Source organism: Macrobrachium rosenbergii, chromosome 47, assembly GCF_040412425.1.
Source record: "Macrobrachium rosenbergii isolate ZJJX-2024 chromosome 47, ASM4041242v1, whole genome shotgun sequence".
In the NCBI taxonomy this organism is placed as follows: domain Eukaryota; kingdom Metazoa; phylum Arthropoda; class Malacostraca; order Decapoda; family Palaemonidae; genus Macrobrachium; species Macrobrachium rosenbergii.
The window spans coordinates 44,163,993-44,187,707 of NC_089787.1; the positions used below are offsets into that span (position 1 = coordinate 44,163,993).

At 39.3% G+C, this 23,715-nt stretch overlaps 1 protein-coding gene across 1 annotated transcript in view; it reads left to right on the forward strand.

Annotated features, from left to right (window-relative positions):
* TfAP-2 (transcription factor AP-2) overlaps positions 1 to 23,715 on the forward strand; it is a 163,495-nt gene that overhangs the window by 72,284 nt on the left and 67,496 nt on the right. Inside the window, 3 exon segments of the mRNA XM_067090750.1 lie at positions 18,604 to 18,768; positions 21,179 to 21,301; positions 21,637 to 21,768. Of these exon segments, the coding sequence (XP_066946851.1) occupies positions 18,604 to 18,768; positions 21,179 to 21,301; positions 21,637 to 21,768 (420 nt within the window).

The window sequence follows — 23,715 nt, forward strand, 5'->3', positions numbered from 1 at the left end:
TAGTTTTGCACTGGTTAAATGTAAATTACTTACCTGTGCTTTTGAAGAATTGGTACTGAGACTCGAGTTGAAATGCTTCCTATGTTGTAAGAGCATTCTTCAAGTTGTGGACTAGACTAAGTCTTGGCAAACCAACCATTTTAACATTCAGATTCTTGTTTCCAACTATAAGACATTTTATGCAATTACCCATGTATAATAACTCTTAAAATTGGACGAGTTACAAATTTTACTTGTTCCTTGTAAATTAATGAAATCGGAATTTCGACGAATTTAAAAGTCAAGGTTCTTTGAAATGATTTTTGAGTTCCTAAGATTCAAGGCTTCTCTGGCTTGAATAGGCACAAACCAATTTTCCTTCATTATAGATAGTTTAAAAACATTTCTTCAGTTCTAAGCTGATGATTACAAAACATCTCTCTCTGTGTGGAAAGACACAAGCAGGGTGAATGTTGTGGTCATTTTGATTTGATCTGCTCTCAAGATATTAAACAACTTGTTCTTTATGTAACTGATGGAAGACAAAGTGTTTCGTTTTTGTTAAGGGGAGCTGCTCTTCTCTGGCACTTCAAATGAATTAACCTGAGAGGTGTTTTGGCTCATTATTAAAAAATATATACAACAGTATTTCCGTTTTGATCAAGTCCCAATATTTTTTGTACTTTGTTGGATGTTAAATACTGGAAATGTTCAAAGATCACTAATCTCTGGTAAACGGTTTTCATTAAATTCTTTAGATAATCAGATTAGTGATAGTAGCTGTTAGGCTTGGCTAGTCCTTTGACTTCAAAGACTTGACAGAATACATGTAGCTGGATGCTACATCTTATTTGGTCAGGATTAATCCCGTTATTTGATGGTATATAGTAGACAAACTTCCTTCCTAGGGCTTGTCATTTTTGATAGTTACTTTGTAGGCTGTAAGCTTCAATTATAGGTTGCAATAATAACTATAGTATTTGAAGTCATAAAGCCTGTCACTTCAATAAAGGCACTTTGGTGGGTTTTGAAAATTAAATACACATTGCCAAGTTCGTCAGAATATGTTCAAGTTTTAATGAAGTTTGTATTACCTAAGATTTTCTGTTTGGCAAGTGAACTTGAGACTTTAATGATGATAGGATTTAGCTGGTTATGTTAGGTTTCATTTTAATGTATTCCCGGATGAAAGTATGAAGATAAGGTAGTTTTGTTTTATATTGCAAAACCTCACTCAGAATGGTTCAGACTTCGTGAAGAAGAGAGTAGAATAGTGTATCAGATAATTAATAACTGAACATAAATCAACCACTCTAAATCTTTACAAGGATAAATAACCTGATGTGGTGTATAGAACTTTAGAATAGTATTGCAGAATCTTTTGAACTTACAAGCATCAGTATCAATAACATTGCCAAGAAGACCACTCTTGTTTTATAGCAAAGGGAATGCAAGACTTCGACCTGTGGACAGTATGACAGTGCAGTAGCTTAACAGAATGTTGTTGCTGATGTTTTGCAAAGTAAATAGCATGCAGTTCTTGAGGGGTAGACAAAGAATAAAAGCTGAAGTTTCCTTTTCAAGTAAAGCTTGTGGAAGCTGGCCAAACAGGATGTCCAAACAAGTTACGATTGTTAGGAAGAGGTAAACCAGCAATTAGAGCAGGCTTTCGATAAAAAGATCAGTGGGTCACTGACATGCAGACAAGAAAGCAATATTCCAGTGAAGGTACAACAAAATTATGAAGCATTACCATTATCTTATTAAGTAATATATAATTTTATGGCGGCATGCAGTGGCCTGTTTGGCTTTAAGTGGTATGAAACAGAAAATTTTGAATCGAAGGTAACACCAGGGGCCATGAGGTGGGGCCACAGTGTGAGATACGCGGGCTAGAATACAACTTACTACATTACATATAGACCCATTCAGGGTATCTGTTAAGTCCAACATCAACTTCATTTGACATTTGAAAACAACAATTTCAGCATGAGTAGCATCATCTGCATATCATGAATTATTTTCTGGATCATCAGTCATGTCACCATTAAAGACTCAAAATTCCAAAATTCATAGAATATTGCCCCAGACAAGAGGGGTCTAGTAGTCTCAGAACACACTTTCAACCACTCCCTCTAGCCAGTTTCCTAACAAATGTGGATGATATAAGCATGTAGCCTTCATCCCTTGAGTTACAAGTTTACATGTACGACCCACTGTTTACGCACTGTAATTAATTGAAATAAGTCTGAACTCGAATATGAAATCAGTTTTATTTTGGATGTAATTAGCTTGGTCTAAATGGTCCTCATGATTGACTAATTATTTCCCATAGTCATACTGGCAGCCTATAAAAGTCACCAACTTACTGGAAACTCTGATCAGTGTCTTATATGATTACACAGTGTTTGCCAAAGGTTTGTTTTCCACTTACGGTTGTTGCCGTGTTTTCAACCTGTTTGCGATATAAATGTGATAAGTTGCTGACAGGTGTATACATGTTTTAGTGAAGTGTAGAAGCATCCTAATGTTCTCTCATCTGGAAGAGTACAGTTTCAAACAAAGTAATTACAGCATCCCTTTTGTTCGAGGGTTTTGGTATGAAGACACTGAGGGCACCTCACTTATATTGGAGTATGTCCAAAAACGATAATAATGTGTAAGAGTCATAACATAATGAAATTTCATTTCACAAATCTTTCAGTCAGATATAGAAAGTTAAATTAAAATAAAGTAATTTTGTAGACAAAGACTGTTTAATGAAAAATTTTGTCAACTAAATAAGATTAATGTCCTTATAGAATGTTCAAAAGTAGTTACCGAATTATATCATTTAGAGAAATATTCATGAAAAGAGTAACAAAATTAATGTAATATAGTAAAACTTGAATATAAAGTAAAAATTATATATGAGAAAATGAAAAGTGTGGAATGGAAAGAAGCCTGTTAATCTGTGTTGTAAGAAGTAAAACTATGAAGCACCAAGAGGGAGAATAGTTTCCCTGAGAGTTCTCATATCGTCACTGGACAACCCAGTCCCCTGTACCTCTTGAGGGACTTCTTTGGCTTTGGAATACGAAACTTGATTCTAGCAGTCTTTGGACATGTTTCAAATTTTGATGGTCTGTTGCCCTGGCTTTGTGATTCAGGTCTTATTTGCTGGCAATCCAGTCAGATGTCGTGGGTTTCGTCTCCCTCAGGGCGATGAAAAATCTCTGCCTCTGTATCATGATCAGTTACTGCTGCAGTGTGGGGTCTGCAGTGGGAGGTTGAAATCAACATTCTGTGGAAGATTGAATTTCAAGTCAATGGCCCCTGTGTGTTTGTTCCATGTGAATAGATTTCAGCTACTGAAATAATAATAATAATAATAATAATAGTTTGTAACCATGATGTAGTGCTAAGGTTGCTAGCTTGGGTGAATGTCTAGGATTCAAGTTCTTGTGTACATACTTCATTCCCTATAAACTTAGGCTGTGAGACTTAGTGCCTGTTTTGTCTGTGGAACAACTGTTCCCTTGTTGAGGGTGCAGTCCTTCTCCCGGTGGTGTTTATTTTTTGCATACAGAGTTTAGGTCTGTTGTCTTCGCTTTGGTAGCGATAGTCAAGTCTGGGTAATCATCGAGTCAGGGTCCAGACAGCATAGCAGCATGGACAGGTAGTTGTTACCTGTTGGCCCCTACAGTTTCGAGGATGTGGAGTTCGACTTCGAGTTCGAGGACGAGTTGATGACTAACCCAGGGCATCATCAGTGGAGAGGAGGCATTCCTCTGGGATAGCAGTTTGGCTGTCGCATCGACTCTGCTGTGAACGTCGGTGTTTCGTGGAGATGTTCCTGTTTGCCGTCATGGGGCGATTTTGACGACTTCACGGCAGTAGTTTGATGGTCATCCTCTGTGATACTTATTAGTGGTCTTGACATCTCTGGGGAGATGTTTAGTTTTGCGCTGTAGGAGGATTGTTAATCTCATTACAGATATTTATGGATTATGGGTGTAATTGGTATTTATGATAATTTGGGTTATTGTTATTTCTGCTGCTTTAATGATTTTTCAGTTATTTGTATTTTTGGTTATGCCATTATTTAATTGATGCTACTGGTAATTATTATGCTGTCTGTATTGTTTTTTACTGTTTGATGTAGCTTAGATGTTGTTCTCTTTTATATGGTGTTTGTTACTTTTGCTTCTGTGGTAATGTTTTATTTTAAAGTAAATTATTTTGCTACGTCTTTGACTGGCTCTTTGGTTGTTTGATGGTGTATGTTTATTTATTGATTTACGCCAGACTTGACTCACTTGTAAATATGCATATTACGTAATGTTAATAAATTAGTATTAAGGTTATTTTTGCTCGTTTTGTTGTTCCCCTTTCCCCGTAGTTGTCTAGGCTTCTGCCAGTCTTTCCAGTCCATCTCTCTGTAATTGATGATAGAACCTGATGAACCGAGATGCGGTTCATAACAAGGCTTGGTTTACAAACTTAAATATCAAATATCTATCGTATTGTAGTGGGTCAGGTCTTTTCTTATTGGTGTTGGGTTGCAAATGAGAGTTCGTAATGTTCTTTCTGTTCAAGGTTATCTTTAGTTTTAAAGCAGTTTGTGCAATTAGTCCCATTGCTAATAGTCGTTAGTTTCTTTAGGTCGATTTATTTTCCATTGATCCTCAGCTCAGGTCTTTAGTGCTTTAGTGTCTTCTAGTAGCTCCTAGCCTAGGTTATTGCTTTAGATTTTTATTGATACTTAATGTGGTTGAACGCTTTGATGATTTTTGTTTTTGTTTTTAGTGGACATTACCTGTTCTTTGATTATTACTAGAGATCCTTAGTCTTGGGCCACTTCTCTTGGCCCTGAACCTGAAGTTAGAGCATTAGGTTATTAGCTGTGTATCACCATAGCCCAGGGTCATTTACAAAGGGTTTTAAATATGAGATATTCCCTTTGGTTGGGTAAAATAAGAATGTTATTAATTTGAGAGAAAGAAGTAGCTGATTGGAAAAGTTCTCTAAGACCTGGTAATAGATTCCCCTGGTACTGACTTTTGGTTGTTGCATGTCCCGTGGGCTATGGGTAAATGTGAGAGGATTTTGTTCATGGTGAATTATTTAATGAGGGTATGAGGTGTCTTAAGAAGGTAAAACAAAAAGTAATTTTGTATATTGGTGATTGAGTGAAAGTTGACTTAGATAAGTTAGATGGTATAAAGATCCATTTCAGAAATCCCTTTGCCAGCTGCTAGAATAAGTGGGTGTCTCTTGGCATTGATGATTGTGAATTTTCTTCGTAACAGTTGTACTAGCAGTGGTTCTCAACCTTTTATGGCCCATGCACTCTTTCACCATATGTCAGAATGTCATCCCCCCCACCCCCTTTCCAAAATTGTCTGCCTCAAAGGGTGCATTGCAAATAATATGCAACAAAATACTAAAACAAACACACAAGCTAGCAGAGAGAAAGCCCAGCGTGACCTCTCAGTAGTGCAGACCGATGCATACTGCATTTTGTGTGGTCCTGGAGCCAGTTTGAGCCTGCCAATCTGTGGTCACAATTCCCCCCCTGAGTGAGAAACACTGTACTAGAGGATTGTCTTTGGGCCAAGGCAGTGAGTTCAGCTGTACCTTGAAAATGTGAGCTTATACGTTATAGATCTTTGGCTTAATTTATCTCATGGCTGGGGAGGACTTCAGATCATTTTAGTACTTAATGTACATGTGCCTCTCTGCCGTACTTGGGTCTCAAGTGGCCTTCAATATACACAAATGAACTTTGGTTGAGGATGATGGCAGGTGGCTTTCAATGCAACCTTATGTGACTCAAGAATGTTAATGATTACAGGTAGTTTTAATGAGACAATTAAAGACTCATGGTTGTGATTGATTGTAGGTGGTCTTAGGATTTGAATGGACCCATCTAACTTTTGGTTGTTGATGATTAGCTCACAGTCTGTCTTGGTACTTGTATATACACGTGAATGATTACAGGTGGATATTTTACTTGGATGGACGTAATTAACTCACGATTATGGAGAATTCCAAGAAGCAAGTAAATTTTGTCAGTCACTGGACGACGATGATTTAGAGGAAAAGACCCGGAATTGACCCAAAGCAGGGCCAGGTGATTCATGAGGAAGTCCACCAGAGGTCTCCAACAAACTTTTTCAATGATTGTTATCATTATTACTATTATTAATAAGTACTTTGTTGAAAAGTACCATTCTCCCCTTGAACTGGATTCTATAATTAGTGCTATAGCTTATAGTGGTTATGGTGGTTGCTTGCTCAAGACTATCAGTATTCTCTTAGTTATTGCAGGGGGTTCAGGGAGGTTGTTTCTCATATCATTTTTTACCTGCCATGTGAATATCATACAAATAGATATTATACACAATGGGTTCCTGACCTGAAGCGAGCGGTGATTAGGGTCTGCACTCATTAAGTAGCAAGGTTTCAAGAATGACTGAACTCCTGTGAATGACCTCTCGGTGGTTCTTGTTTATGTCTAAGAGGAGGATTGTTGTGGACGGCCTTCCAGTCCGTGTCTTGTGGGATTCGTGCACAGTGATGCACTGGCGGCAGGGCCTTACCTGATGCAGTGTGTGTCCCATCGCGTGTGCGTACTGCTCCTGGCCTCTGTGAGCGTGTGCACCGAAGGTGGAGCGTAGCCTGAAACCACTCCCTTCCAGGCTCGGCGCTGCCCTTGGCCCCATTTGGCCCTCCCATTTATGCACTGGAGCGTGTTGATTGGCTCACCTTGTGGCTGTGGGCGTGGGGTAGGCGGAGATCAGGAGGAGCCTGGGGAACCGCCGGCAGAGCCCCCCGCGCACCGCTAGCGGGCCACACGTTACTAGTAAGGCAGCGCACCCACACGCAGCCTTTGAGACTGTGATAATCTCGGTGTCCGCTACCGTTCTGTGTGATCCTTACTTATTAGCTGCTGATTTTTTCGCAAGATTTTGTGTTTGAGTGAAACCTCACCGTCATCTTTACCGTGGAGTTTGTTGTAGTTTTAGAAACTAGTGTTGTGTTAAGGTGTGTGTGAGAGAGAGAGAGAGTGAGCAGGACTTTAAATTTTTCCTGCTCCAAAGATGTCCACTGCTATGGAGGTGAGTCTAGTGAGTACCCCAATTTGGCCACAACAGGTGTCACGTGGCCCTTTGTTTTTGTTCTTAGTATTGCTAAGGCTTTTAAGTACGGTCTTGTTGTCTGAGGAGTAAGTCAAGAGTCCAGTGATTGCCCGTAGTTGGTGATACGCAGTTTTGTTCCATTTTTCCTGTAGAGAATTTCGGATTCTTTTGTATACTCAAGATCAGAAAATCTTTATATTTCGGGGATTGAAACTTAACGAGAATAAATTGTTTTTAACAGTGCACTTTTTATGCCTGGTGACAAAAGCCTTTGTAGCATAGCAACATCAGGAATGGGGAGCTTTGTCAATCTGTACTATTTTGAAGACTCGAGCTTCTTTGTAGGTTTTCGAATTCTATTCATTCACCCTTTTTTATTGTGTTCTTTTACTTTTGTAAACATCTGAAACTTAGAAACCTAGCTGGCTATGCACGTCATTGACATGAACTTTTTCAAAACATGAATGTCAAAGTAGTATAATCAAATATTGATCCTTGAAACAAAAATGATATAAGAAAGATCGAGGGAGAGAGAGAGAAAGAGAGAGAGAGAGGAGAGGGGGGAGAGAATGGTGGCCGAGGGCAATATCAGCGTTACACTTGGGTGGGTGTGGACAGGTGAGGCCCTAGGACATGATGACAGGTGCGCGGGTAAACACTGTCAACAAGGACTCGTGGCTCACCCGAGGGGACTCAGGTTTGAGGACGTCCTTCCCCCTGGATTGCATTATGAAGACATGCGATGTTAATCACCCTCGCACTAGTCTTCCTCGAGGTGTTATGAGGCCTTCGAGCGAACCCGGTACTGATAGCTGGCTGGCGTTCAGAGGAGTCTTTGTTTATCATTTGCCCATTCATTCGGTTGCATTCTGTTTTGCCTGTTGAAGGATGCAGGTAGCCCATGTAGGTCTTTAGCTAGAGGATGTGTGTAGTGAAAGAGAGAGAGAGGGAGTGTGTGTGTGTGTGTGTGTCGGTCATTACACCTTGTGTAGCTATTAGGTTGTCTGTATTACACAACAAAAAAGGTGTTCCATTTTGAGAGACAACCGTATTGCCCAATGCTCTAAAACCAGGACGCTAGGATTTTTATTTGTAGTCTTGCAATTGTAAGGTTGTTTAAAGCTAGTAATTTTTCAGGGCTAAAGTGCAAGAAAATTGCAGCAGTTACATGAACCATATTGCAAAATATAAAAATAGCAAAAGATGTTATTTTTAGCTTGGCATACAATTCTATTGTAACGATAATAATTACCAAAGTTGCTTGCATAGTGTGCATGGATACGGTGGTACAAACTTTTATTCTCATTTCAATTAACTGTCGTCAAGTATGTGATGTGCTCTTATCCAGAACTAAGCTAATCCATTGTGCTGAAGTAATTAATAACTAGTTAAGTGGAATGCTGAATCAGTGTCAACCGTGAAAAAATAATCTTATCTGATACACCCATTTTTATATCCACCCACATCAAGTTCATTGCCGCCCCTTTTTTATTTGTCAGACAATGTTCAGGCTTCTTGAATAGCATACTTTTTAGTGCCTTCGTTTTTCAATAGGAATCTGTAGTTTGTCTTTTTGGGGGGCTAATAAGTATAGGGCTATTCTACCATGACTGTTTTTTATGTATGGCTCTTTGGTTTTTGCGTCCCGGGGCTAGGTTAGGGTATTCCAGTGCATAAAATAAACTGGTCGAAGTAATATCTATTACAGCCAAATATCGGGGAAGACCGAAGGAAAAATACTATAAATCAGAATCTGATTTTGTATAAAGCCTTGCCAGTGACGAACGACCACATTAATGCTTGGTGAATTTTACCGCAGTTTCTGTTTTTTAAGTCCTGGTTTTCAGACGTCATGATTCGAGTTTGATTTTCACGATCAGTATCATCATTATTACGCAAGGCACCTTTGTACATGTAACTAAGGGGGCACAGTCAGCAAGCTTCACAAAACCTAACCAAGATGTTCGACAGTGAATGTTACATATTACGTTATAGTAAATAGCATGCTAATCGCTTTTTCATATTAGATGTAAAGTTGACGTTACCGTAAGACTGAAATTAGCTTATTGTAAAATTGCCCATTGACATTGAGTCAGGGTTAGAGATTAAAAAAAATTATGTAACTTCAAAAGCAATGTTTTTATTGGTACATCACTGCAACTAGTGATATCCAGACGGCATTCATAGTGAAATGCAGCATTCCCAGTGAAAGTATCGTTGTTATAGAGACGCCGAATAAATGATAATCAAGAACAGATGGGACTCGTCAGACTTTCATGAACCAGTGTTTGTTAGTATACAAGTCCATATTGAGCCATTATCGTTTCGTGATGAATGCAGTATTACGTGTGTTGTGGTTATTTGATTGTGTACAGCTGCTGGGAAGCTGAATCAACTTGCGATTAACACACAATATAAATATTTAAATTAATTTGCCAGGGTGCGTAATGGTGTAAAATTAGTTATGTTTATTTTTAAAAATTTGAAATCAGCTGGCTTTCATATTACATAGAAATACCGATGTTATCTGTTTCTGTCAAATATGTGTTGTCTGGAAGCGTAAATTACTTTATTCTAGAGGTTGCAGACACAGATAATCTCGTATAACTGTAAATTTGTTAATCATTGACTCAGTTGCCCCTCGGGTCTCGATATGTCCCATTGCCACTTACACCTTACTTCTAATGTTTATTGCAAGATTCTGCCACTCACGGTATCTGAAAAGGCAGGGCGTTCACCTGAGCTCAGCATTCTTTGTCCGGTCTTAGGACCTGAATGCGATTTTCATCACTCTTAGGTGACAGTTAAAAGACTAATTTGTTAATGTAAGGACAGGAACTGGAAAGAAGTATTCGACTGTTTTGGTTCCATTTTCCCCACAATAAAAGCACGCCACAGTAAAAAGACTTCTATAAAAAGTGATGATATTTCAGTTGTGGAGCCAACGTTGTTATGTGGTGATAATGTCATTTAAGAAGAAATTTCACACCTTAGAGCAGCGTGTTTAAATTCCCTTAGGTCTTCAAGACCTTTCAGGTGTGATTTGAGGACAGAGTTATGAACAAAACTTGATGTTTTGTCCAGGATATTACCCCGTGGCTACTTCCCGCTGTAGACGCTTTGTGTGGTAAGATCGACTCATCTCTTCTCGCTTTGCTTTGAATCAGTAAGTCGAAATTCCCACATGCAATGTGGGATTTGAAAATTTATTTGTAATTTGCCTCATTATTTCATTGTCTTGGTTGGACATATTTGATTGGCTTTGGTTCATGTGTAATATTTTATTGCCTTTATTTCGTGCATGTTTGTATTGGCTTTGTTCGGTAGTAGTGTATCAAACGGCTGTTACTGTCCCATGGCATCTTATAGGAGTGTTCTGTGTTGAAAACTTGAGACAGGTTTTGGGACTCCCTCTAAAAGGTTTTTACGTAGATCCTTTATTTATAAAGAAAGCTAAATTCATTCAAAAATGCAACTTTCTTCGTGGGCATCGTTGTCCTAACACAGGCTGCTTACGGTTGACCTCAACTCAGTGGAAAGGCAAAAATGCATCATCGTTCATCGCAGAGACCCTGACTAATGGATGTGTGGAAGCGTGCTTTGATTCCTCCAAACCTCGTGCTCATGTGGGCCGTCTGTCAACAACAGTAGTATAATGCCATGGAGTCGCCACCCCCGCACTCTCCTACTCCTCCATCTCCGTCCAGAGAGCGTGTGTAATCTCCCCTCCAGTTATCCTTAAAGTGGGTTGCCCTCCCTAATCCCTTGGCCCTCGCTTAAAGTTGTCCGACTCCCGAAACTGCTTCTAAAGGTGTCGAACCCTCCGGGCGGCCAAACACTCGCGCATCTTCATCCTTTACTTTCCGCTCTTTTTTTTTTTTTATTCCCTCTCTCTCTCTCCCGTTCTCTTTTTATTTTTTACTCTTTCATTCCATTCTCGATATTTTCTCTTAACTCCTAAGCATTGCCGTGGTAAAGGGAAATGCGATGATGTCCTTCCGTAGTGTTGAAGAAACGTGGCTGACCCTTCCAACATGTTTTTGTTTTTCCTTTGTCCCCTTAACTCTCCTCAGAACCTCGTGTTTTCTACCTTTCTGATTCGAGATAATCACCTTTAAACCTTCCCTTATGGTTGCTGGGGTATGGGAGGTTAGGGGGGTGGGGGAGGGGGTTTAAGAGGTTATTTACTTTTGCTCGTATAGTGGTGCTTCTGAAGAGAAGGAGACGCTTTGATGCCGATTCGCCGGGGATTAAATATTTTCATTAGTCTCGTTTTACCTCCTTTTTTGTTTTTCTAGTAAAGAGTTTGATGCTCTCGTTCTTCCACTTGGGTTTCTCGAAGAATGGCCGGAGATTTCTAGCTCTAGTAAAGGGCGACTATCAATCCCGGTCACAATTATTGAAAGAGAGTGCAAGGAAATTTCCTATTGTTCAGTAAAATATTTTTATTCTATTTGTAGGGTGGTTTTCTTTTTCATTATATGAATTTTCCCACCAATCAGCCAATTCCTTTTGAAGTAGATGGTCGCGACTTGGTAGAAATGCAGTTATCAAGGATCCCATAACATTTTAAGACTCATCATACATCAAGTGTTGGGTTATATGTTGCAGATATTAGAGTGATTGTCATTAAGGCTGAAACTATGGAGGGGTAAGAGGAACAATCAAATACCAGCTTCTGACTGCTTGTGCGAATACTGCAAGTGATGGGTCGTGACACTTCCTTTTTCCATGAAAGTTGTGTAGTTACATAATTACAGTTGTATTTTTTAAGGTTTTCGTTTCTGTCAACAGAAGCACGATGAACCGAGGAAATGAGTCTGGCTCACCGGTAAAGTGCAAGCATTTAGATAAGCTTTTGAAGGTCTCTCTCTCTCTCTCTCTCTCTCTCTCTCTCTCTCTCTCTCTCTCTCTCTCTCATATAAATATATATATATATATATATATATATATATATATATATATATATATATATATATATATATATATATATATATATATATATATATATATATATATATATATATATATATATATATATATATATATATATATATATATATATATATAATGTGTATATACATATATCTCTTTAAACTCTGTCCCCTAATATGGTGTGGGCGTTCATTGGGTGACTCAAGGATGAAGATCTTTGTAGAAATTTTTAATCAGTGAAATGTTTTGCAGTGGAATAATTTCATCGCCCCTGTATTTACTGTATGAGGGTAGAGGGTGGCCACTATACGTGTAATTCTCTCCAAATATATAGTTAGTGTTCAGCTTTTCCTCCGAGATATTTAACTTGAGTTTTATTTGAGTAGGGTGTTTTATTTTAATATAATATACATTTTCCATAGAGACAGCGTGTGTATGGTTTTCATTTTGCCCCAGTTATTTGAGACTTGTTTAATTTTCCACTGGAACAAAACCTGTTCAGGTCGCATTGCACTCCAGCGGACGATATTTATTCTTTATTAGTTTTCAATGCCTGTGAAACAGCGGAGAGGCGTCCGGCCTTGTTACAGCTCCCCCACCCCGTCCGTTCCAGGGCGTTACGGTCATCCCCCCAGGATGGTACGGACAGACACGGACGAGCACTACGCTACACCCTGGGAAATGTCTCTTGATAAATAGCCTGTGTCCGTGGTGGCGACGACAGCTGCTTGGTGGCGATCAAGCCGAATTATAGGGAAACAGATTCACGGCTTTCTTTAAGCTTGCGCTAATCGTCGTCGCCAATGGCTGGCGGTGGTGGTGCCTCCTGGGGGATCAGCCAGGGCCGGCGGTCCTCCTCGGGTGGTTTCGAAACCGAAATTTGATTTATTTGGATTGCTTGATCGCCTTCCTCCTCCTCCTCCTCCTCCTCCTCCGTCTCCGCGATTACTCGTTTCGTCGGCGTGTTTTCCAAGTCGGAATTCGTTTTCATTTCTAAAGCGTATTGCATCAACAAAACTGCCATTTACACCTGTTGTGATTCTGTATTCAACTCAAGACAAATCAGATTGGGAAGGATTTAAGTTTGTGTTGCGTAATATGGTTAATTTTTATTTAATTTTGTTGTGGGCTTTATTATATTGTGGTCAAATGTACATTTGGCGATTAACTCTACTGACGCGGAATTGTCATAAGATAATGCTTCCGCTTAACCTTACTTCACCTCTCGAATTTTTAATTGAAATTCAATTGTTCGAAGATAAATATTTTGAAAGTTGGCCGCAATTATAATTGGAGTTAAAAATTTCAACTCTGTGATCCGTTTACTTGTTTTGTTATTAACCATTTGAGGTTGTTAAGGATCAGAGGGAAGCTATGTTTACATATGTTTCTAGGATATAATTTTTTTTATTTTTGTCACGGGTTATTTATTTGAGTAAGATAGTAACCTCAAGCTAGTTGTATTTTATTTTTTTCCCATTTTATTCGCTGCCCTTGAATAAAACTGGTTCAGGATCATATATGACTGCCAACATTACCTGCAGAATTATATTAAGTAGACCATTTTCGGCTTCTTATTAATGAACGTGAGATGAACCCATTGGCTAGCAACGTCGTTTTAATGCCTAATGTGAATTAATATCTTGACAGTTTCCAACTCCATATACGATGAGGTGATTCATTAATTGGATAAAGCTTCAGCTTTGTATTCCTTTACTCGTAGCCGAGGGAATCCTCAAGTTTGCCTTGCTCCCACAATCCGCTTGACTGTAGATATCGCGAGCTGAATGTGGCTCCTGTTATGTTCATCACGATACAATTTAATTCGGAGGAAAGTATTTTTTGTTACCCTGCGTTTTTCATTTTTCCCTTCCCCGTTCTAGCTGAGAATATGACTCGAAATACTTGTATTTATCCCAAGGGTCGATCCTCCTGCTCGCCTTACCCGCACTTCTCCTTCCTTCCCTTTTCCCTCCCTCCTCCTCATTCTCCCCAAGACCCTTTCTTCCTTCGCCGCTTTCGTAGATCAAGGGATGGTCGTTCCCCTCCCTTACTACTTTTCTTCCCCCGCCCCCCCCCCCCCACACCCACCCTTTCTCCTCTCAGGGGTCCCATTTGATTTCCTCATTTTCTGGCTTACTAATCTCTTCGCGTTGCACATCCTGGTAAGCTCATTTCCTGGACCAGACACGTAAAGGGGGAAAGGGACAAGGAGAGACTCCACTGCGCTTATTTCTCGCCTTTGCACAATGGTAGTCAAGTAATAGCTACGCTGTCACCATCGTACATATATCGCCGGCCCTTCCAACCTGCTTCAGTGTTGATTAGAGCTTGCTTTTTTGTATCACTTTAATTCCCCGTTTCATTCGTTTCACGGCTGAATTTAATGTCTCTGACTTCCATGATTTGTTGAATTTTATGCTTTTATTGAGTTGTTTTCCGGAAACGTCACTTTTTATTGGCTAAAGAACGTTTGGTTATTGCCAAGAATTTTCAGGGTTTGATTGTGACTGTTGCCTAGTGATTTTATGTCTTGGCTAATTTGTTGTTTGGTTTAAAAACATTTTTCCTTGCGTCAGTGGCTTTCGTTTTGCCTTCGCTTTTACTCTCTAGTCGAGTCATTCGACTTCTTGATATTGTGTGAATCTCACTCTTTGGCTTCATGCAGCTTGTATTAGACTGCAAAGATTTGTTGCTAATTTCCATAATGCCCAGCTTAAAAGACAAGAAAGTTAATCCTGAGATCAACTCCTCTCCTCTCTTGGTGAGCGTGGAGCCGGCGTGGATGTATAAAGCTCAAATAGTAGAAGTTTAACACAGAAGCCTCATGATGAGATGTTTCCTTGTTGTTGGATGTTTATTCATTTTCCTCTCTCTCCACCTCTGCCCCTCGGTGCTGTCCGAGATGCCGGCTTCCGTGGAGGGACTCAACTCAGCCATTATTTACATTTAGTTTGCGAGTGCTTTGTTGTTTAACTGCATCTCTACGTTTTATGATTAGTAGAAGCTAGAAATGAGAAAAAAGATCTTTAGTATAATTTATTAAAGCTTTAGTTTATCAGCTGAGAAATTTTGCGAAATCGTCAAGTTCCGGGGAATTGCTTCTAACAGAGGCGGGAGGACAATGTTTTTGTAGTAGAATTTTGAAATTTGAACTTGGAGGTTACTTTTCCTTTTCACTGAATTTATTCGCTTTTAAAAATGAAAGAAAACCATCACTATTGAATGCTTCATACTCCTAGTTTTCAAGGAGCCTCTCCCAGCAGTACCAGAGTAGAAAATAATTTGTATTTATGTTGTATTGAAATGTTTGATTTTTTGAAGAGAGTAGTTATTCACATATTTACAAATTCAGTTATGTAAATAAATAACAAAGTTATTAGTTGCTCTAGGAGAAGGAGTCCTTGCTAGCACAATTCTCCTTTAATTTTGAACGACAACTACTTATAAACAGACGTGATGTGATTTCTAAAGCCTCCTTCTTTTGGAAATGTATCTTTCATACAGGAGTCCATTTTCAGGGGTAAGCATAAGACAGTTCTTTGAGGTATTACCGGAATTAATGGAGTTCGGGTCGTGAGTGAGATGTTATCTGGGCCTAAACGAAAACTACCTACGTGTACTCTCTGAGATGGCTAGATGTCTTTTGCTCCGAAGTTTGACATTATTATTATTATTATTATTATTATTATTATTATTATTATTATTATTATTATTATCATACATTGAGTTCATAAAGAAAACTCATTTAGATTCTGTATAATATGAATTCCATTGTCCGTTTCTTTCATTATTATGAAGAAAGAGCGAAGAGGGCTCTGTGGCCGGAAAATTCTTGTGATTAACAGAACATAATATGATGGATGGTGAGACACGGGTTGCTTCCTTTCTACGCATAGGCTGTCTCCGCCCATTCTTGATAGGCCTAAGACCCCGGCCTAAATTAACCACATTGCCTGGAGGCACTGTTTACGTACAAGATTTAGATTACCTTGACTTTTGTGTAAGAGTTTTAGTGGGGCATACAAGACCGGGGCTCAGGCGATGAGAAGAATACCGGCATTGGCTGATGCCCCTCTTTGTTCAGAGGCCATCTGAGAAGAACGCAGGACAGGGCAGCAGGGCCTCCCTCTGTTGGAAGTGATGCTGAATATTTTGATGTTATATTGGAAATTTACTTTATGAACTGGAATATATTTGGTTAAAGAGTGTATGATATTATGTTTACATGGCCTTAGCACGTAGCAATGCCGTCTCTGTTCAGAGCATAAACAGGGACAGGTAGTTCCTTTGTCTTAGTTTCATGAGAATGTTAGGAGGCTTTGTAAACTGTCCACGGCGCTGCTAAGAACATCATTTCTCGGTAGTTTGATCTTGAATCGTTTAAAAATCTGTTTGACGAGTTTTTACTCTGCTGCAGAATACATACCCGGATTAACACTTGTAGTAGCGATTTAAGATAAAATCGATCAAATATATTTAGGGAAGCATAACTGATGGTATCGGTAACTACGAGAACTTGAGTGAAATTTTGACAATACGAATCGCTGTAATAACACCAAATACTGGTAATATTGAAGGTATAATGGCTACCGAGGATGATTTGCTCTATTGCAGCCCCGGACGTTGAGTATGATCACGCAACCTTTCGTTGTCGTTTTGTCAAGTGGTTTTAGACTTCGACTAAAATTCAGTTTTTTATTACTTATGAACTCAGCATCTTAAACCATCCTCAGTGAGTCTTCTTATTTCATCCGGGCCTTATAAATTCATGTAGTTAAGCCACGGCAATCTCTGCAACTCGAAAATCTTATATCATAAAACTGAATGACTCTTTGGTCTGTTCCAGGATCTACAACGAGTCATCCGCGTCAGAATTTAGGCGACTTCATTCACGTGCATCCATGTTTTGCTTTATTGTTTGCGTAGTAAACTTTTATGGGATTACCTGCGTTGCGATCGCTTGCTGCGAGAGGATCCGATATATTATGATTTAGCGGTCAGGGAAAACCTGAGTATTGTGATTATAGAATATCGTAGTTTTTATGTATTTTTTCTGTTTTTTGGATGCGGGGGCTACGGGTTGTTGGTGTTATGGAAGTCATCATGCATTACGGGCGCACGAATTTCGTCACTGCCCTCCTTCATTTCGTGTGTTTATGCGCGTGCATTAACTAAAACGAGTGATTTTTTTCAGGGGAGAACAAAAAACAGGCGCCATAAAATGGCCTTACCAAGCCCAGACCTCTAGAACTATTAAAAGAAGCGTCAGAGCAGCATCTTAAAAGGAATTCTATACTATAGAAGTCAGGGAGGAGGGTGTGTAAATCCACAGCTGGACGCCAGCGAAGATGCATCAGTCATTAACAGCAATCTCTGAAAAGTGCTACTGTCCTTAAGGCCAGTGTAATTTTGTCTATGAAATACCAGAATATTATAACAGTATAATATTTATTTATTCTCTAAAAATGCGTCTACAAAATATGTAGAAACTTAGGCGCTACTCCGCTCCGAGTCCAACCTTGACATCCCCAAGTCAAAAAGGAAATAAAGGGACGCATATATACTATACATAAAGTCCACTGCTGCGTTTTAGGGCAAAAGAATTCTATTAAAGAGTGCCCTCCTTCTCTTCCTCTTCCAGCCCCCTATAATTATAGTCCGGAGCCGCCTCCAAACTTTCACAAACGGACGAGGGTTAACCCAAAAGTTCTTATGGGTTTGTAATAAAATACGCGCTTTTGGGAGGCGGGGAGGGGGTGGGAGAGGGGGGGGGTTGCTCGTGCCTAGCCGGAGAAAACTTTTGACTCGACATGATAAAAATTTGGAAGGGGACCCAGGCACGATGGAATGATGGAATAGAGGGTTGCCATATACCAGCTGTTTTTTATCATTACTGGCGACTCGGATGTTACAGTCGACAGTGAAATAGCGCAATTTGATAACTTAAAGAAAGAAGTCATTAGAGGTGAAGTATATATAATAAATATATGTACGCTTGTGTTTATGTATTTTGTGTTCTGTATTTTAACAATTTAAAATTTGTTGGTAAAACACCCAGAAAATAAACTATGACGCTTGAATAAGGCAATATTTTTCATAGTTTATATGTATATGTATATATATGCACACACATACACACACACACACACACACACACACACACACATATATATATATATATATATATATATATATATATATATATATATATATATATATATATATATATATGTGTGTGTGTGTGTGTGTGTGTGTGTGTGTGTAATCTGTGTATGGAATAGTTTAGTGAATAGTGTGTATCGGAAAAATAGGAGGGAACAGAGGAAAACCCATGAGGCGCTAGATAAATGTTGTGAAGGAAGTGTTGGAGAGTGAAATTGTTAATATTCAGGAAGCACAGAGAGAGAGAGAGAGAGAGAGAGAGAGAGAGAGAGAGAGAGAGAGAGAGAGAGAGAGAGAGAGAGGTGCGAAATGAGAGGTAAAAGGCAGCGAAATGGTTTTTTCATACACCTTATCAAAGGGTTTGACCGTTTATTTAACTTGAGATTTGTCTTCTTCTTAGGAACGTGTGGGCGGACATCCGTCGAGCCTGGGGCCAATCACGAGTATTGGGGGCGTAGGGGGCTCTGCCTCTTTCGCCTCTACGCCCAGGATACACACCCCCACCACAGATTTCCAGCCCCCCTACTTCCCACCACCCTACATCGGTACAGAAAATCAAATGCCGGTAAGTTTTTGATTTTTTTTTCTCACTGATGTGTGATTGTTTAGTCTTAATTAGATAATTTATATATCGTTATTTTCAGTCACGCCAAATACAGCCAATCAACTAAATTCCAGTGACATTTAATTTTGATTTTGAAATGCGAAATTTTCATCCACAAAACAGGTATAATTTTATTCTCCTCATTTTAAAGATTATCTTTTTCATCCCCTCGGATTGTTGTCCAGTAAATCTGTATACATCATGAATACTTTTTTCAAATGGCTCCACTCAGAGATGCTGTATTATGAATGATTATTTCTTCAAATCGCTTTTCTATTAAGACCGAACATTTCCATAGTGATTGGTTCTGAGAGAACTTCTCTTTCATCGTGTTGCCCTATGATGAAAGAGAATGGAATGAGTAACTATTTAATCTCAATCATTTTCTTCGTAGAACGAAGGTAGTTTTACTAAACGAACGGTCAGATTCTGTTTCGAGTATTACGTCAGTTTTGTAGAAAACAGATGCATTAGACCAGTGATTCTCAACCTTTCTTGGCCCATGCGCCCTTTCACCATTTTTCAGAATGTCATTCCCCGCCCACCCCCCCCTCATCCAAAGTTGTCTGCCTCAAAAAGGTGCATTCCAAATAATATACAGCAAAATGCTGCACAAACACACAAGCTAGAGGAGAGAAAGCCCAGCGTGACCTATCAATAGTGCGGACCAATGCAAACTGCATTTGGTGTGGTCCTACAGCCGGTTTGAGCCTGCCAATCTGTGGTCACAATCCCCCCCCCCACACTGAAATTCCCCCCTGGTTGAGAATCGCTGCAATATATATATTCAGTCTTATCCCAGTCGATTTCTAACCCTCATTTCATCATGATCTTTTTTGCTCTTGTGAATATTGTCCCGTTTATTGACAGTTATGGGGACAATTTGTTTCCAAATTATTCTGATTAATTTAGCCCTAACCAAAATGTCTAGTGAAATGCTGTGCAACTTGAAATTATGCCGTAGACAGGTTTCTAATTAGAATTGGATGCATCATGATGCTCGATCTGTATCAAATGAAATAAAAAAAACCTAAGTTTTGATTTTACTTTGTTTATCTTGAATATTATCTTTATCTGAGGACTGAGGTCGTGTTGTTTAATTCCAAATGTAAGTTGAAAAATGCAAAACCTATATTAATTAAGTACTTTTATGATAAACGCTCATTATGAATACGGTATACTCGATATACACACTGGTAAAAACTTTTTGAGTGGCAGTGTTAAATTAATCATTTAGTTCACAGTTAAGGGAAGTTAACTGATCTCTTGATACGTAATATCAAAAAGAAGAAACGGTTATTTTTTACGCATCGTTTTGGTGTCTTCTCTTGCATCGCGAAAGGAGCCGTTTTCCTCTTAGACTCTCTCTCTCTCTCTCTCTCTCTCTCTCTCTCTCTCTCTCTCTCTCTCTCTCTCTCTCTCTCTCTCTCATACAGCGTGGATTCTACTGGCCTGTACGAAATTGTCTTTGTAATCAAATAAGAGCCACGTAAACTTGAAGATAAGTACAGCACATAATTCTCATATAATGTCATTGTGCTTGAATATTCCTGGTTACGCAAAGGCTTTCGAACGTGAAGCAACAGGACAAACTAAACATTTATTTCGTATTTTTTAGCATATTTTCATGAATGGTCTCTTCACATGCGTTGCAAATCACTGAATAATCACCGGAGAAATGGAGTGGAAGACTTTCGTTTTAATGTGACGAAACCATTTTTGTGGCGTAGAAGATATTAAAAGATCATTCTGGTTTATCATTGGCCAGAAATCATGAAAAGAACTGGTGAGCGTACTCCAAAAATGTTCACTTGGAAATATATCTGGAGGCCTCTGAACGTATCGTGGTTAATGAGGAGGAAACCGCACTTGAATTGTTTGCTGTGGTGTGTTCCAGCTGAGAATTAGTTGTCTGAAAAATGTGGCATATTGACATACAGGAGTGCGTAGTGATTGTGCTTTGCAAGCACGGCAGGTTCGACCTTTCAGTGGTTATGCTATGTGATTTGGTATTTGTATATAATCTAATAATATAACAACCAAAAGCTTCGTTTATGTACCAAGTTGATTTTACACTGTATTCAAGCACTGATCATGTTTAATACAGTTTTTTTTCATATTAGATCAGGCTTAATGTCATGAATTTATTATCTTGACAATATTCAAAACTGGTTATGTGTTTTATAAACTAATAAAGTGGTTTTTTTTCGAATCAAAATGATACACTTTGCTGTTAGCACCAGATGGCTTAGAACTGGTGGACGTTTCGTTAACACCTGACATTTTAAGGTGGGCAGTAACGTTACGTTCAGCCCTCCTCTTTTACCCACACTTTGTGATCAAGTCTCATGTTTTCGCTGTCCTTCCCCAGACACACCATCCAGCGGCAGATCCTTACCAGCTGCATTCGTTACCAGCGAACTACACGACCTACACCTCAGCCACTCTGCAAAACAGACACGAAGTCCCCAGGAGGGAGGACCCTCTACACGTCGTAAGTAGTGTAAGGTTTAACACCCTCCTTTTCCCCATCCTCCTCCTTCTACACCATCATTTGCTCGTAGCTTCTATGGTAATCTGATTTTCCGGTTACAAAATAAGTCTTCTTTTTCCTTTTCAATTTATAATCCTGTAGCTTGTTTTACTGTTTGAAAAAATGGCTGGTGTGCATATGTAATGGATTGCTGTTCGATGAACATGCAGATGGAATTGATTGATTCATGGATTGTATTTAATTCTACGTTTATCAAACCTGGTATTGGATTTAGAGTCGGAATCAGTCCCAAAGCAACGCAATTAATGGCGATATGGTGTTTTCTGGCCTTTCAGAGCGGACAGGTGGGTTTGTACGACCGGAGCTACACGGGCGTTGACAGAGCAGGAGCCGTCCTCATGGGCGCAGCAAGACACGAAGACATCATCCTCAGTAACACCATTCATCCCCACGCCATTGAGGAACCGGTGAGTACCTCCCGAAATCAGGTCCCTCTTTACACACGTTGGTTATTTTGTTAACTGGTTTGTCTAACTCGTGTTCATTGCGTTGCTTTTCGACCTCAGAGAATAAAGGTTCTGTCTGTTTCTTTTTTTTTTTTTTTTTCTATATCGCGGGCATTACGTTGTATTAATATCTATACAGCATATCGGTGGAGTATTTTTATTTATTTGATATTATTTACTGGAATCTGTTTTCATTTTCACACGTGTTTTATAGAATATATGGTTCGCAATTTGTATTTCAGTTAGAGTAAAGACAAGATTAATTATCATAATCAATTTGAAGTTTAATTTTCGATGCTGGAATTCCAGAAGGTTTAAGAGTGAAGTATATAGGTTTGAAGCCTTCAGCAATCATCGCGGATAACACGATTAGTACATTCATATCCCATACAATATGAAAAAATGTCAAACTAAACAATGCAGACACGTGTTTAATAAAAACTGCAATTGTAAGTGAAAGAGTAAATTTAAATATCACTGTACATCCAATATTTATAAACCATGCGTCGGTTGTGTTGGAAAGGTACAAGGAAATGGAACTTACTTTCATGACTGGTGCAGATTTCGTAACATTCTGCCCATGCATGTGTATATGAGGGACGCAGCTAAATGTTTTGCATTTGTCGTATAGAAATATGCTCAATATACATCCGTCCTTCAGCAACTGATTCGCCATTCTTTTTCTGTAGTGTTTAATTACACGAGAACCATAACATCTTATGTATTTACAGAAAGGTAAATCTTAATGCATAAATTAGCTTCCATGCTTAAAATACCGCGATGCATATGCATGCATTTATTTGTAAACCAACTCGGACCATAACGTAAATTTCGAAAAGGAGTAGGAACAGGGAACCGAGAGAAAAAAGAGGAGAGAATGAGAACCCTATTAACGGAGAAGGCCAATTTAAGGAAGAATTATAAACGCAGCTTATTGGCAGCGGCACCAGAGTCTAATTTAGAACATTCCAGCGCCATTAGCTTGCATCAAATTCCACCAGAGAAAAAATGCTAATTAAAAATTCCTCTCGCTGCAGGCATGAATGTTAGTGGAAGAGACTGGGTCTTGTATATATCGTTTTTAGAACACAGCCGAGGGGGATTTGGGGGCTGGGGAAGGGGGCTCAGTTGTCCTGGCTATCGTATCGCACATTTTCGTCGTACTACTACGAGACAACCTGTATTGTTTCAAGAGACCCTCATCATTCCCCCTACCTCTCCCCCCTCCCTCCTCCCCTCTCGTCTTTCACACACAACACACACACACACACACACACACACACGCACACCCACTATTGATGCACGACTTGATTCATTGATAAAAATCACATCGGGGAACATTATAATGGAGTTTGGAGTTTGAGACTGGGCGTTTTCATTTTAAAAGTTCACCATTACACGCTCGTGTATACAAAGACTAGGGAATGAAATTAATGAGAAGTGTAGCAAGTGTAGCAAAAATAAATAGTGAACTGAAGTAACCAGTAGTTTAAAATAGAATATATACTTTTCTTATTTGCTTCTCAGTACTGACCCAATTTTTGTCACTCCATTTGGACAACCTCTCTCTCTCTCTCTCTCTCTCTCTCTCTCTCTCTCTCTCTCTCTCTCTGCGCCTCTTCTTCTTCTTCCATTGATGGCCAGGTGAGGATGTTTAGTGTCGAGAGATAGGATCCGCTGTTTCCCAGAAGGCCAAGGGAGAGAGAGAGAGAGAGAGAGTTCTCAACCTGTCGATATCTGCCCCCGTAACTCGTAACGTTGGAAGATTTTTAGAATATAATTTTCCCGGGCCCAGATGACGTAGATAGAGTAGTGCTGATAGTGGCACTCACACTGCGCCTGCCTACTACAATGCGAGTGAATATTTTCCCCTTATTTTACGAGTCCGGGTCATTTTCAGAATATTCA